The sequence below is a fragment of the Corapipo altera genome, unplaced genomic scaffold (genome assembly GCF_003945725.1).
Source record: "Corapipo altera isolate COAL_440 unplaced genomic scaffold, ASM394572v1 51, whole genome shotgun sequence".
In the NCBI taxonomy this organism is placed as follows: Eukaryota; Metazoa; Chordata; class Aves; order Passeriformes; family Pipridae; genus Corapipo; species Corapipo altera.
The window spans coordinates 10,153,717-10,169,722 of NW_020884892.1; the positions used below are offsets into that span (position 1 = coordinate 10,153,717).

A 16,006-nucleotide genomic window follows, 5' to 3' on the forward strand; every position below is an offset into this window, starting at 1 on the left:
CCCGCCTGTGGCGGCGGAGGCGGCGGGGGCCGCCCGGAGGCTTCGGTCGGCAACTTCCCGGCGGGCCCGGAGGTGCCGCCTCTCCCGGCACGGGCGGCCGACCTGCGCCGCCTCCCTCCGGAGCGGCCCCGGCGGCCGCGCTCAGCCCCGGGCGCTTCCCCCGCCCCGCCGCCGGCCGGTTCCCGCGGGCGCCGCCGTCGCTCGCTGCCGTCCCGGTCTCCGAAGTGCCCCGAGGCCGCGGTGCCTACGAAGCTCCCGCAGTCCCCGATCGCTCCCGCGTGGGCGCAGAGCTGTGCCTGAGGGCCGAGGTGTTCAGCTCCTGGGCAGGCGGGAGCTGTACGGTGTTCGCGAGGTGTGCCCGGCTCCTGGGAAAGTACCCGGTAACTGAGACGATGCCTACCAAGACGTGGAAAGGTGGATGGTTTGCGGTCTTCCAGTTGATGCTGGGCTCCTGCAGCCGTCTGACATTGGCTGTGTTCCCTTTCCATGGGGCTTTTGGGAAGTTGGAGGAGAGAGGTATCTAGGTGTATGGGAAAAAGTAGATCCACTTTGCTGCTGTCCACTTCCACAATTCACTCAGTTTTCTAGTGCTTTAGAGCAAGGTATTGACAATCCTGGGGTTTGTGCCTCCTCTTGCTTTATTTGGTGCCCTTGGGAAAGTTTAAGAAATCCACAGTGCGTAAACTAGCCATATCACCTCCTGTGCTTAATTTGGGGTGTGTCAGTATTTTTGGGGTGTTCATCTTGGGACTACCATGAGCTTTGTTTCTCAGTTATGATGAGATTACAGTTCCATCAGAAGCACTTGCTTTATTGCTGAAAATCGTGCTGAAGCTGTCTTTTGCTGGGTACCCAAGAGAACAGTGCAAATGATAGTTCAGGGCTTCCTGAGCGCAGTGTGGAGCTTAACATCCCTGAAAACCAGCTTCCTATGCAAATTCAAATAAAGGTGAACAAGACCACTATGTCTCAAAACGTATCTGTGTACCTCTCAAGTTGCTCATACTGAGCTTCTCCGTGAGGCAAACAGATTTCTTATGCACAGGCTGCTTTACTGAATGGCAGTTGAAGACTGGAATGGTACAAAGGAGGAAGGTAATGAGTGGTCCTGAGTAAAAGCATTACTTCTTTAGTGGCAAAAGCATAGTGACAAGAACTGGGCATGCGTGCCCAGTAGTGGGTAAGTAAGTAAATGAAATGGACTGCCATGCACCAGATGGTTCATATGCCAGCAGCAACCCCTATTTCAGTGTGCTCACTAATGTCATCCTCCTTTATTTACTTGAAGTCCTTCTCAGTCTGTTTGCTAGATCTTTTCAGGTCTGTAATAATTCCTGTCATATCTGCAGTGCCCTCCATCTGAGAATCTCTAAAAGCTTTGTAAATATTAATGAAGAAAAGCACTGCTAAAGCTTTGGGAAGCAGTGCTTTTTCCCTTCTCCTGAGATGGGATTTTTTTCTTTAACTCCTTCGTCCCATTTCCTTCCCTCAGGATGCATCCTGCTGTGGTGTCTCAGAACAGGCTTTCTTGTCTGTATGTTCTGCATTCCTCCCATTTTGTTTATTTTTTCTCTCTGAACTATCTGGCCTTTGCATAATTCTGTTGCCCTTACACTTACCCAGGAATATGACTATTTCAGCACAAGTTGCCATGTGGCTGTGACTACTTTGTATCAACATAGTGCATGCCCATTTCAGGCCTTTTATTATCCATCGTTTTCTGTTGGAACTATGTTTCTTTGTGTGACTGTGCTTAAAAGCCTGCTTTTATCTTAATGCATCTTCTGCTGTATTGGAGCCCTGGGAGTGAGCTGTGTTCTGTTCCTGAACTGTGACTTTTGGCAGGGAACATGTGGCATTACGGCTTGTATTTGGGAAGCTGAGAGGTTACTTGTTCCTCATGGCTCTCATCACTACAGTGTACAGATCCTACTTCAGTCAGAAGTAAAGTTGCCATTAAATCTTCTTCTAAATAAACAGTTTTGTAGAAAAATGGCAGTTTACTGAACTCAAAATGTCTCGAACTCAGGAAGCACAGACAGTTGGGGTTTTTTATTCTTCTGTTAATTTGTTTGTTTTAATTGGAAAAAAATGTTTTCCTGGTTTGCAGCTTGGGATCTCAAGAGCATAACCTGTACATCAGCTCTGGACATTTGCAAATAAGGAAAGCCCTGTAAACTTGGTTTAAGCTGAGGTTGTCTGTCCTCCCAGTTTCTGTAGGAGTCAGCTGGGAGCTTGGCTAGGATGGGCTTCCAGGGTTTTTGGAATTTTTAATGGAGTGTTGAATGGTTGGGCCAACTGGCTCCTTGTGCAAACTTGCAAGTGGCTGGCTTTGTGATGCAACTGGCAGGGAGTGGAAAGGTCCCTGGGGCACAAGGGAGCCGTGGATTCTGGAGCATAGGAGTTCCTGGCTGAAGCCAACATCCGCTGCCCCACCAACTCCACCACGGCTATTGTTCTATGGAAACTGTCTGTTTGTCAGCTTCAGCCACAAACCCAGAGAGTTTCTTTTGTTTCTCCTTTCACAAATGCTCCATGTGACTAAGGTGAAAATGTTTTGTAGCTTATGCTTTGTGGAAAATCTTTGAAAAATTTGTTCATTTTATCTAAAAAATTGTTGAAATCTTACTCAAATTATTTTTATCCTGTCTTAGTATGGAGTGCTGGGGTCTAGTTATGGAAACAAATCTTCATCAGTTTACTTAAGGAAAATATCCAAAATTTTTTACTGGGTTAGCTGACAGAGATGGACTAGCAAATATGAAATAGGAATTTGGAGGGTATTACAGTTCCTTGCCAGTTATATATAATATGTATTTGAGTGTCCCAGAAGACTGTGTGGACTGGGAGGTCCTTTGGGCTGCATAGTGCCAGTGCTTCCAGATTGATGAAAGGATTGGTGTGTGTATGGGGAAAGTGAGTTTGCACTCCTTAATATGAGCCCATCTAGATGGGAGCACTGCCAAGGTAAGTCTATTTTTAGAGCTAACAGTTTTGACAATGTTCCTTTAAGTGGTTTTTTTCCCTCTAGTAAGAATGAAAGAACTAGGTCAGAGCCAGTAGAAAAAGGCTTTTGATCTCTGCAACACTGTTCTCAAATTTTTTTTTTTTTTCATTTTGCTCTTGTGCAGCAGAGGTAAAGAGGAAGAGAGAGAAATTATTTCTTTTCCCCACAGTGTTTATTGCACAGGAAAGTGAGAGACTGACAGCACCCACTAGATGATGTATGCATGCAGGTGATCCCACACAGTTCTGTTGGATCCCCTGCAGCTCTGACCTGTGGTGTCTTTGAGATTCCTGAGCCAAAAAAATGCTGATTATATCATAGAGTTCTTTGGTAGTGTTTAATGAAGTTTGGTCTAACACCTTTCTTGCTATGTACGGGCTTTGGAAAGTGCACACATACATTTGTTGCAGGTCTCCCCCTGAAAGTTTATATAAACTTCCACTCTCCTATGGCTCTTCTGTAGTGGGCTCATGCTATTCAGACTGTGGATCTTCCTACAGGGTAATATTTTTTACTAAGAAGTGGAGCCTTGCTGACATAAAATGACAATGGCTGGTCTTACCCCTTAGTAATCCTCAAAGGGATTAAGACTTGGAGGAGGTTAGGGCATTCTGGGGGGCGGTATCAAGGTTAATTGCTGCAGGACAGAAGTTACTTGCAGCTTGTAACCAACCGTCAAAGTGATCCTCTGAATTTCAGCAACGTGATGCACCTGGGTGGAATGCCTTCAGTGCCTAGCAACTCCATGGATATTGAATGGTGCCATGTGTTTCCTCAGAGATTGGAGATATGGTGAGCTCACAGATATGCTATGCCAACTCTACCTGGAATGTTAAAGTGAGTTCAGGATCGCCCGAAGGACAGCTTTGAAGCAGCTTTCAGTGTAGGTACCTATCATGCTGTTCCAGGGTGTGCCCAAAAGTGCAACTCTTTTGACAGGTATTCATTTATTCAGCTTTGTCTTAGTCCTACACCCACTTCAATCTCAGACTAGATGTCTCCAAGTTTCCAGGGAACGTGATCTAATAGATGGTGTTTCAGCACACTTAACTTGCCTATGGAGCAAAGAAGTAACAAACCCTCTGACTCAAAAATAGCACATGCTTCCATCAGTGTTTTTGTTTTCTTCGGTAATTTCTAACCACTTCTTAGCTAGAGGGACTCCAACATGTGGCTTGGAAAGATCTGCCAATTGGAAGCTGGACTGAGAGACATATCTCATTTCAACTTTCCAGCTGAAACAGTCACATTGGGTCATAGCAGAGGAGATGATTAAGACCAGTGCTGGAGGTGTACACAGGACAGCGAGGCATAAGATTTGGATGTTAGCCTTTGGTCTTGTATTCTGTATGTTATTTTGTGATCATTTATTGCAAAAATGCATCAGCAGTTATGGGATACCAGACTGGAACACAGATCTTCTCCTATCTACATTCATGTGGCAGCCTTCTTGTTGGGCTGTGACATCTACACCCTTATTTCTTGGTCAGCAACAGCACAACCTCTCTTCCACCCCTGCAGTGTGCATACAGCCTAGTGGCAGTGTGTGCTTCTCTGCTTTAAACCACTGCTTAGAGCTTTCCAATCTATGTTGCTGCACTTGAAAAAGTCACAGTTTATGATCTCTCTCCAGAGGAGTAATGTAGCTGTTTAAGTCCAGGAGTCTGTTTTGTGTTGCCAAGTTCTCATTTTGAACAGGTACACCATGCTTCTCAGGCATCATGTAGGGGGACTGTGAGCTGAAGTTCAGAAGATGCATTCCATGGTGGGAATTGGAGATCTCAAAATGAAGCTGTGGCAACAAAGAACGTCACTGCAGTGGAGTCTCTTTGGGTGTATTCAGACTGAGTAAAGAATGGATATGATTGCAGTTATTTGATCATTTCCCCCTCTCTGCCTTCAGAAATGAACCTGTATTAGGCAGGAATCAAGGTATGGTATCGACTTGGTGTCACACTGTGTTTCCCTTTGGATGAAATTTTGTTGCAGGATAAGAGTGTTCCTGGAAACTCAGAAGTACTTTCAGATCAATCAGTTTAGGTAGAGTTCCTTGAGTGTTTGACCTTATTCTTTAAAATACATGGAAGACTTAGAAGCACAAGGAGGACTGATTAATATAAATTTACTATTTCAGTACAACTGAATCCCATCATAAGGATAAAACTTGTCAAGTGGTGGTAATATATAGGCAAAGGAATGATGCTTTGAAAGTTCATGTGCTTTTCCACCAAGATGGGAAAGTGAGCAAATGACAAAAGTTAGATATTGGATGCATTTCCTGAAGTACTTCTGGAAAGTACTGACAAAACCTGTAGCAACATTGTAAGATCTCATGTTCACTGTTTAAATGAAAATTATAAAATAGAACTGTTCTCAAGGGGTTTTGGAGTTCTTTTGTTCTTCTGTGATGTCCAAGCATGGCTGGCAACATCCAAGGAGGTTGTGTAGCTTTGTTCCTCTGTTTATAGCTCAGTGTATGAGGCCAGGGCAAGGTCCTTGGAGCCAGTCTCTAGTGCTTCCCAGTACTGCTATGTCATGAGGGTTATGGCAGGATAGCAGCAGTGACAAGCTCGAAGTAAAGCACGGTAGCTGGGTGGTGTGGGAATTGCAGGCTGGTGCTGGTTGTTGAGTTGATAACCCTGGGGATGTTTCTGTCCAAAACATCCTCTGTGTAGGCTTGCAAGTGAGTGCAGACCTATGTATCTGTGGAGCACCATAAGTTTTTGTTTTGCCCATTGGTCTGTGAAAGTGGTGCTGCTAGTTTGCAAAGGTAGTAGAGCTGTTAGAAGGCTGCTTTTCAGTGCACTGAGTATTGAGTTTCTGAGTCTGGTAGGGATACTGTGTCTGGTTCTGGAGCCACCTTTCTCTGCTGTCCTGGCTGAGACAGTTAGAACCACTTGTGCCTGGTTTCGTCTCTTTGTTGTCTCTCTTTTTGTCCAGACTGTGTCGTCTCTGATGCAAGGACGCCCCTTTCTGTGAACAAGAGATATTCAGAGTTTGGAACTGCACACACCTATTTTGGGTTATTTCTCATGAAAGCTGTTGCCTTTGAAGGGATGCAGGTATTTACCCTGGCAGGACTCAGCCCTCACTTGTCTGCTCAAAACATGCAAAAAATGTGGAGGGAGTAGTTCTGAAATGTGCCAAAAGCAAAGGTGGAGAAAAGGGCTAGAAAATTGAGTAATTTTGAAGTCTTCTGCAACCTGGCTGGCAGGTGCTGGTTAAAATAGCAAATAAGACTTCAGGAAGTACAAGGAGAGCTCAAAACAAGGCAAGGAAGATCTCTGTTTCTGTCACAGCACACTGCTCTTGTATTTTGAATGCTGCCTACAATTTTTGCTTGCCACACCCCAAAAGAGGGAAAGAATACAGAAAAGGGCAGTTGGCTGGTCAGAGACAGATGCGTTCTCTGAAGGCAGGTTACAATGTTTGTCATTCTTTAACTTGGAAAGAGATGGGCAGGTTACAAAGATTGTGATTCTTTAGCTTGGAAGAGAGATGATCGTGAAGAGAATCCTTAGGCCTTGAGGAATGGTTTGGATGAATGGTTTGGAGGAGGTGGAAAAAGGAACTGGGTCACAAGGCAGAGCAATTAAGCTGTAAGGTTTTGTGCTTTAAATAAAAAAAGGAAATAGTTTTTCATATAACACAGAGTTCCCCAGGTGTACTTTCAACCTTGGGTTATTCCTAACCTGCCGAGGCAGGATCAGTTCATGTATGCCCTGCTCTAACACCATTTTCTTAAGCAGTGGCATAAAGACCAAGACTTTTAGTCTGACCCAGCCTAATGACTCTTATTACAAAAGTCTAGCTCACCTGTTGTTTGTCCAGAACAATTCCACTCACCACAACAGCTTGATTTGCTTTGAGTAACTGAGAGGAAAATTTTGCCAGGACAACCCAGAAACAGAGAGGAGATGGGGAATTAGGCACTGAGCTATAAAAATGTTACCAGGCAGAGTCATGATGCATAAGATATGTAGATCTCTTTTTCCCAGTGTATGAGAACTGATACTGTAAGAGGAACTGTCTGCTATGTCAGGTCAATGGGACTGGGGGGAAGGAGGGCCCTGCATTAGGCTGCAGCTGTAGAAATGCCATCCTGGAAAATACTGATTCCCCACAGCAGCTAGGGTTGGAAACACTGGTACTGACCTGCATAAATTAGGTGAAATATGGTCTGAGAAAGACCTCCAGGAAAGCCCGAAGCAGATTAGATCTACAGATCTACCCTTAGTGGCTTCTGTCTTGGGTTCGTTGTAAGTTCCTTCACCTTTTTCTCTCTCCAGAAGTGCCCTGTGGCAAAAGGACTGCAAAGAGGGTAAGGGACTTGCTGTCAGTAGCTGTATGTTCTCTGTGCAGCATGAGCTAAAGTTGGCATTAAAGAGCAGGTTCATTACTTGAAACAACAAGAATTCACTCTAGTATGTGCTGCTCCTGGATGAAGCAAGCAGGTGTGCAGGGAGCTGAACTTGAGCTGGAGTGAATACCACATTCAGTTACAGGATCTAATATGCTTGCAGGGACTGTGTGACTGACCAGGTAAAGGGTGTGAGGAAGACATTTGGGGTGGATTTTAGCCTGCCCATAGTGCAGCCCTATCCATGTGGAACTTTGCTTGCTGAACATTCAGGTCATTACTTCCCTTCATTTCCCCTCTCATTTGCTCTCCTCTGCCTTGTCTTTGTGGCTTTTTTTTTTTTTTAAGTTTTATTTTCTTCTGCCAGAGGGGTTTTTATTTGAGTTGATTTGCTTCTTTCCAAATAAACTAGTAAAAGCAAGAAAGAGACTTTTAGTAATGCTGTTTCATAAACATAAAGAAAGAGAATTGTAATGTGTGTCAATAGAACCTTTCTCTTGGATTGTCCTCTGCGTGTTCTTGGCTAAGGGTTTGTTGCTACACAAATCATCTGGGGTACTAGAGGGAGTAGGATACAGTGGTATGAGTAAGCAGTAGGAGGTGAAGAATTTTACTGGGGGAAGGAAAGAAGGCATTTCCAGACTCTTCAGTTAAATGTGCAAGGCAAGGGGCAGCCTCGAACAATGATAAAGGAGGTAACTTTTAAGCAGTTGAGAAAAAGCCAGGACTGGAAACAAGTCAACTGCCAGACTGCATGCTAGTTATGCTAGTGAGGATGAATATTTTCCTTTGCATTTTGATGACTGTGCATCATTCATGTGACAGGGAATAAAGCCTGGGTCCTCGTCTGAATTGCAGCCATTTCTGTGCCATGTGTTCAGCAGATACCAGCTTTCCTAAGCAGGATGAAGGCAGAGATCTGTGATACATGTGTGGGTCAGTGCACCTCTGGTGACATAATAAAGACTTAACCTGTGTGTGTCTGAGCTGTTCTTTATGTGCTGGATAGGCTCACTAGTGTTTAAAAAAGGTTTTTGATGTAATGCTGGCTGGTTATAGAATTGAATAATAGTGCTGTTAGGACTTGAGAAGTATTCTCAGAAATATAATTTGTGGTGAAGCATGACTAGCTAATTTCCTAAGCAGTCATTGCAAGACAAGTTTCTTCCAGGACTAGTGGAACTAATGAAGGCTTGTTGCATACCCAAGTGTGTTCATTCTCTTTTCTGTCTCTCCATATTCTCTGTGAAATCTTGAAGGCAACAGTGATACCTAGTCTGGAGTTTGCCTAAGTTGGCTGGTGACTGGCAATTGTAATGTATGGTAAATACTTTTCCTGGTGAGAGAGAATTATTTTAGGTCTTTTCCTCTCTATCTACCAATTCATTACTTTGTTTTTCATACTTCTACTTCTTATCTCTTGTAGCACCCTCTTTAATTGCAAGTCTGTGCATCTCATGGTCTTGAAATCCAGAATTCTTCACTTTTCAAGAGAAGCTCTCTAGATGCTCACACAAGCCTTCTTATTAACAGAGGATGCAATTAATTTGCAAAACAAATTACCAACTATTTTGTACTTTAATCCGTTGCTCAAATTATGTTCTAGTGTACATGCGATGCATGTAACTTAGTGACCTTTATTACTTTATTCACTAAGATTCATTTTGCTCTTATCTAGTTGCACAGCTCACTAGTTCCCCTTGTGTGCCAATATTCTCCTCTTCATCTATACCTGTACAGGATTTGTGGTAGTCTGGCCTTATTTATTCACTGACTTGGTTCATTTTTCAGTGTGCTTCTATTGCTTGTGGGAATTCAGGAGCTGCTTGTACCCACTGTACCTTTATTAAAACGGAATGAGAAAATGCTTCAGAAATAATTTGGCTGTCCAATCACTGTGCCTGCTTTTTATCATGAAATCCCGTGGCTGTTGCAAAGGCTGAACTTTGCATTGCTGAGGCTTCAAGGTCTATCTGTCATAGTGATGACATACAGTCTGTCTCCTGAAGAGCAGGTGTAACAGAAACTGTCTTTTATGTTTACAGCATTTACTAAAGTCTGTGAGATAAGAGATAGCAAGTGGATATGGCCATATATAAAATAAGTAGCTTCCCTTACGAAAATTGTAAAAAATGTACAAGGAAATTTTTTAGCTGAAGAAACCTAAGTCCATACGTATCCTGGTGGGATGAGGGTCTTAGAAGTCAACTCAACTCATACAAGAAGAGGATTTTTTATTCTGGGCTTAGTGTTTCTGTTCTATAGAGAACTAAGGAGTTCTTCTTTCTCTACACTCAAAATTTGTGTGGCCTTCATCCAAATTATTAGTTTAGTTTGATTCTAGATATGAAACTGCTAAGTTACTCATTCTGGTTTCTTGATATACTCCTGATGCTGTACAAGACTTTATACCATTTTATAGCTGAAGTGTGTTTGGGAGATGTATGTGAAGTGTAGTAGATTTTCTCAGAAAACACACTTTTTCTGTGTTATTCTTTGGCTTTAGTTTTGGGTACTTTTTCATTGTGTCTGGAGAGCGAGTGGCTTGTAGTAGTAATTGGTTGATGACTACCCAGTTGTTTAGCTAGAGATGTTCTGGGATAGTTCCATCAGGAATGCAGTTAACTTTAAATTTTCTTGCTGATGATAATTCTAAAGGGGTAAAAAAGGCAAACCCCCCACAACTTACAGTTACAAACTAAAATGAACACTCCTCCTGTGAACACTTTATCCCCTTCTGCCTCTGTCCTCTTCCTACACCTGTCTCCCCTTTGCTCTGTCCTCCCTGCCCATCTTAACCTGGTTCAATGTCCACTTCTTTTCTGCTGAGCTGTCTCTTGCCCTTCAAGATACCTCCCAGCTGTTGGACAAGTCCCACTTCTTGAACCAAGTCTTAATTGTAAAATTCATATCTTGTAAGAGAGAAGCTTATTGTTTGTTAAATTGATTAATCTGGTAGATGATTAGTAGTTATGATTGAGAGGCTAGAAAGACAAACTCTCTGAAGGGATCTGCAGGTATAGCAGTGTGTGTCTGTCTGCTAAGCCTTGCTGCTTGTGTCTGTCTGAGCTTTGGGCTCAAAGCTGCAGGCACAGCTCATCAGTAGCAGCAGTTTATAATGCAGTCCACAGCTCAGCACTGACCTGCCTTTTGGCACAGCCTGTTTACAATTGCTTACTGCTGATTTTTGATGCTGACCAACAGAAGCAGATAGCTAAACACCAATATTACTTCATTTAAGTACTTTGGCTTAAATGAAAAAATGATAAATTCATGTTATCTGTACTGTAGTAGAAAATATCCTGGTTTGCTGGGCTTCTTTGCTCTGTGTGAATGCTGCTGATTTGGTGGCCATTAGATAGGCAGGTCTGAGAAACAGAGTGGGCAAAATCTTGAAGCTGCTTGCTCAGCAGGTTGCCAGCAGTATTTACTAGGTGGCAACATAAGCAGCAGATTGTATTCATGTGAAACTTTGACTACAGTTTCAACTGGTCCAAAGTGATGGATTGGGGGAACTGTGCCAGTTTACATTAGGTAGAGATAGGACTGTATGGAGAAGTAATTCAAAACTGGAACCTGATTGGTGAGACAAATGGACCATCCATAGGAGTTATGGAAACTGATGAGTGGGGAAAAAACTTTCTGCCAGACAAAGTATTCAAAAAAATTCTAAATTTTATAGTACAAATTAAAACCATCTTTATTAGCTGGTTTTAATCTTGTTTTTTAGTATTGTAGTATATATCTGCTCAGATCAGATATAATCTTTGAAATAATCCCATGTTTTCTAGGGATATTCAGAGTTACTAATGAAGTACAAGCTTTGGGAAATACAGGAAGGGCCTGGCAGTGCAGATCCTTCTTGCTCATTTGGTCTGTGTAAGGAGTCATCTCAATCTGAATGAGATCTCAGTGTTCTCAATGTAAATGTCTCCTCTCTGATCAACCCAGTTAAAGCACGTTGTGAATTTGCAAGCAAAAACCTCAGGGATGCTTTTTGACTACTTGGTATTGAAATGCAGCATCTGGAAATGTGTAGAAATCTGATTGAAGGTGCTGACTGCAAAATTTGATGTGGTTGGAGATTTGCTTTGCTTTTGACAAATAAATGGGCAGAGATGGAAGGAACAAGTCCAGAGCTGCTGTCCAAAGATCTTTTTCCCTGGAAATACCTTGTAAATCTTCATGACCTTTGTGACTACTGAGATGACTGAAAAGATATTTGGACCCTGTTTATAAGGTTCCTGCTATGTCCAACCTGAGTTTGTTAATGCTCAAACTATAGGGATGAACTTCTGTTTGTCCTTTTCACCAATGTGGCATTTTATGGTGGGGGTAGCAGGTGCACTGTATGGACTTACCTCTTAGTATTGTGCAGCTAAGTCTGCGAAATGAACACAATGAAGCCTGCAAAGTTGCCAGTATTTGACACATGAAAGTTTTCTAAGGATTGTTAGAGGTTGGATGGGTATCTCCTGTGCCTGCTTTTTGTCTCCAAATAGCAAAAGCAAGCATATGACTATGATGCACAGAGAACAGGGCACATGAGTAAGATGATGCTATTTTTACTCGATCACTCTTTAGAATAGAACAATTGTTATTTCATGTAACTCAAGTACTTGCCAAATATGCTTTAATGTAGCCTTAATTGATCTGTTTAAAATTTTAAGCAGCCAGCAGTATTCCCACTGAAACAAGTAGTTATGAAATGTTTGACACGGTAGGCAGTGGAGTGCACAGAGGTAGCAATTGATCATGGATTTATCTGCTAAGCCTTGAGCCTACAGATGGAGAGACAAAGACTTTCCATCTGCCCATGCAAAACTTTGGATGTATCAAGGCTGTGTTTTAAATCGTGCCTTCAGGCTTTTTTCCAGACAGGATTCACAGAGTACCCTCTAGGAAACGACAAGGCTTGCCCCCAGATGCCAGTAACTTACTATGGCTTTTGGTGACTTCTGTGTACCATCAAGCGTGCTCAGACAAGCTGTCTCTTGGCTGCTTGCCAGCTGGGAGGCAGGCACGTATGGGAGGGAAGGTAGGGAGGGGAGCAGAGCATTCACGTTGCCCTGCATGCTCTCCTTTCAAATTGCCTGCCCGTGTTGTAAGGGATCTGCATGGGCACGGAGCTCGGCTTACATGTATTGGGCAGCTCCTGCAGGGCAACAAATTCTCTTGCTCTTTATACATGGAAAAGACTTGGGTTTGTGTTCCACCATGTGGAAAAAATACACTGTGTATTGCATTAGTTTTGTTCCTTCCCTATTTTTTTAGGACAGATGTGGGGTCATTTTTACAATTTGGGTGCTCCACTCACTAGTTTTCTTGCAGAGCTGTTGACTCTCATAACTTGGCAGATCTCAGCAGTCTTTTATTTAAGTTCTGGAAAAGTGGATATTTTCCAGAAGATTCAGCTCTACCATTGAGTTAGGAGTACAAGAACACTTAAGTACCTTTTGTTTTAAATAATAGTTTGTTTCATAAATGTAATCTGTGGATCTGTGTTGTTGTGTCTGCCGGCACCATTCATCATGTGCTTGTTGCTGTGCAGTCAGAGCTCTACAGAACATCCACCCTCCCTCTCCAAATGGAAGCAAGTTCCCACCACAGAAAGCTTTCTACCCAAGTTAAATGACAATTGTTGGGGGAGCATGAAGAAAGACATGTCATTAATCAACTGTGAGGTTGGGTTTTCAGCAGGGAAAGGAGAATATAAATGATCTGAAACTGGATGAAGAGTTGTATTACTGGGACATATGGATGATATATGAATATTGAGATTGTATGGAAGAATATTGGAAGAGGTTCTGTTTCAAAACCTAATTATACTGCTGATATCTACTTTCAGCTGATTTGGAGGGTGTTTGTTGTCTTGATGGACTTTTAAAGTCTGGGACTGATGAGATGGATGTAGTTTGGCAGAAGGAAGAAGTGCTGAGGCAGTAGAAATATTGTCAAAGCAGTGGTGTGAGGAAATGGTCTGAATACAGAGGGTGGGATGAGCTGGTGTTAGCCAATACCAGAGTAATGACAGGTAAGGGTCTGGACAATATTGTAGCAAGAAACTACTTTGTCTGTACGTAGAATCTTTTCCAGACAAATGTCATTAAGTTCTGAAAGACATTTAAGAAGTGTCAGCTAATATGGTCAGAGCACTTGCGCTGTGGTAAAGTTAGTGATTTGTGATTATCTTCTCAGAGCTGTTTAAACTCAGTTCTACAGAGTGTTAACCCAGAGTGCTGTTAGCCCCCCAAACCCCATTAGGTTTGATAGTTGATCCTGAATTTACAGCTAACCTTATCTAGCTAAAATTATATAAGTTGCTGATTTAAGAAGAGAACATCAACCTCTTTCCCTACTTTTAACAAATCTTGAAAGGGAGCAATTTTGGTTTGCACTGACATTTAAAAGGAGGCAAGAGCTCCACCTCTGTCTGCCACAGGGATGGATCTGTATATTTCTGTGTGGTAACAGGAAATAACAGACCCATGCAAGGAAATATTCTTTGCTTCCTATCCCCTGTGTAGCTGAGGGTTGGAGGCAGGACTAGAAGACAACAGTAGAGCTGGCTACCTGAAGATGTGTCATGACAAAGAGAGATTAGCTTTGCCAAGTGACTGAGATACTTATTCTCTTTAGGAAATAAATACCCCTAGGAAATTAAAAAAAAGTTGTCTCTCTCCCCAGTATTCACAACTCTGCAAAGGTCTCCTAAGGCAGCCTGTGTTTCTTTTAATCAGTCACTTGTTTTCAATTAAAAGGTAATGGCCATGTATTTAATTGCTAGCAGCCTCTTCCATTTTTTCTCTTTTGTATCTTGAAGGAGTCCAACAAAAAGCATTGCTGAAACAGCACTAACATTCATTACTCTTGAAAGAATGATGGACAACATCTTGCCAAGTGATTTATTTAATTTTTAATCCATTCAGGTGATGTTATAGAATTATAGAATCATTTAAGATGGAAATGACCTTTGAGATCAAGTCCAACCCTTAACCCAACACTAGCAAGTCCACCACTAAACCAAGTCCCCAAGTGCCACCTCTACATGTCTTTTACATACTTAGAGGGATGGTGATTCCACCACTTCCCTGGGCAGCCTATTCCAATGCTTGACAGCCCTTTCCATGAAGAAATTTTTCCTAAAATCCAACCTAAACCTCCCAACCTGAGGCCATTTCCTCTTGTCCTATTGCTTATTACTTGAGAGAAGAGACCAATCCCCACCTGGCTACAGCCTCCTTTCAGGTATTTGTAGAGCAATAAGGTCTCCCTGAGCCTCCTTTTCTCCAGGCTACAGAACTCCAGCTCCTCAGCTGCTCCTTTGCTGCTTTGTTGCCCTTCTCTGGACACATTCCAAGCCCACAATGTCTTTCTTGTAGTGAGGGGCCCAAAACTGTACACAGGATTCAAGGTGTGGCTTCACCAGTGCTGAGCACAGGGGGACAGTCACTGCCCAGGTCCTGCTGGCCACACTGTTTCTGATACAGGCCAGAATGCCATTGGACTTCTTGGCCACCTGGGCACACTGATGGCTCGTGTTCAGCTGCTGTCAACCAACACCCACAGGTCCTTTTCCTCTGGGCAGCTTTCCAGCCACTGTTCCCCTGGCCTTTAGTGCTGCCTGGGGTTGTTGTCACCCAAGTGCAGGACCTGGCACTTCACCTTATTGAACCTCATACAGCTGGGCTCAGCCCATTGATTCGGTCTGTCCAGATCCCTCTGTAGAGCCTTGCTAACCTCCAGCAGATTAACACTCCTGCCTAACTTGGTTTCATCTGCAAACTTTTTGAGGATGCCCTCGATCCCCTCATCCAGATCACTGATAGATACTAAACAGACGTGGCCCCAGTACTGAGCCTTGGGGAACCCCACTAGTGACTGGCCACCAACTGAATGTACTCCATTCACCACCACTGCCTGGGCCTGGCCATCCAGCCAGCTTTATACCCAGTGAACAGAACACCCATCTGAGCCATAAGAAGCCAGTTTCTCCAAGAGAATGCTGTGGGAGACAATATCAAAGGGTTTACTAAAGTTCCAAGTAGACAGCTTCCACAGCCTTTCCCTCATCCATTAAACAGATCACCTGGTCATATATAGAAGGAGATAAGGTTAGTCATGTTACCATGTTATCAGAAGCCTCTATCATTTATAGCTTTCTGTAATGCATGGTAAATGAGTGCTGTAACTCAAAAGGATTTCCTTGTTCATTCCCTATCACCCTCCTCCCTAATCGCTATTGTTTGGGGGCACTGGGAAGGGAGGAGTTGCAATTCACAGGCAGCTTGCTGCTGGCAGAGTTCTTCCAGGCAGGGTTAAGTCCTGCTGTGCTTTGTCATTTCTCTTTGGTGAGCACTGGAACAGAGCTGACAGCCAATAACTGCCTGTTTCTGGATGTTGCTGGGGTCTGTTAGCATTTCACAGGTGTGTGCAGGAATCTTCAGCTAGGCAAGATCCTTGGAGAAGACAGTTGGAGGGATTTTTATGGACCACATTCCATACCAAGTGTCTTCTACTGCTAATTTCCAGCCCTTGCTGGAACAGGGTGTACAGGGAGTACTTTTACAGTTTGGTTTGGATATCTCACTTTTTGTGAAGGAGTGAATTAGTTTGGCTTCTAAAAGAACAGTTTCCAT

At 43.2% G+C, this 16,006-nt stretch overlaps 1 protein-coding gene across 5 annotated transcripts in view; it reads left to right on the plus strand.

Moving 5' to 3' along the window:
• SAMD12 (sterile alpha motif domain containing 12) overlaps nt 1–16,006 on the plus strand; it is a 179,630-nt gene that overhangs the window by 644 nt on the left and 162,980 nt on the right. For 3 of the 5 annotated variants that reach the window (XM_027645536.1, XM_027645537.1, XM_027645534.1), the window contains exon 1: nt 11,374–11,420. The exons of the other annotated variants lie outside the window; for them this stretch is intronic. In XM_027645536.1, coding sequence (XP_027501337.1) covers nt 11,384–11,420 — 37 coding nt within the window. In that variant the 5' untranslated portion in view covers nt 11,374–11,383. Of the gene's footprint in view, nt 1–11,373; nt 11,421–16,006 lie in introns of those variants that run through there. 5 annotated transcript variants of the gene reach the window in all.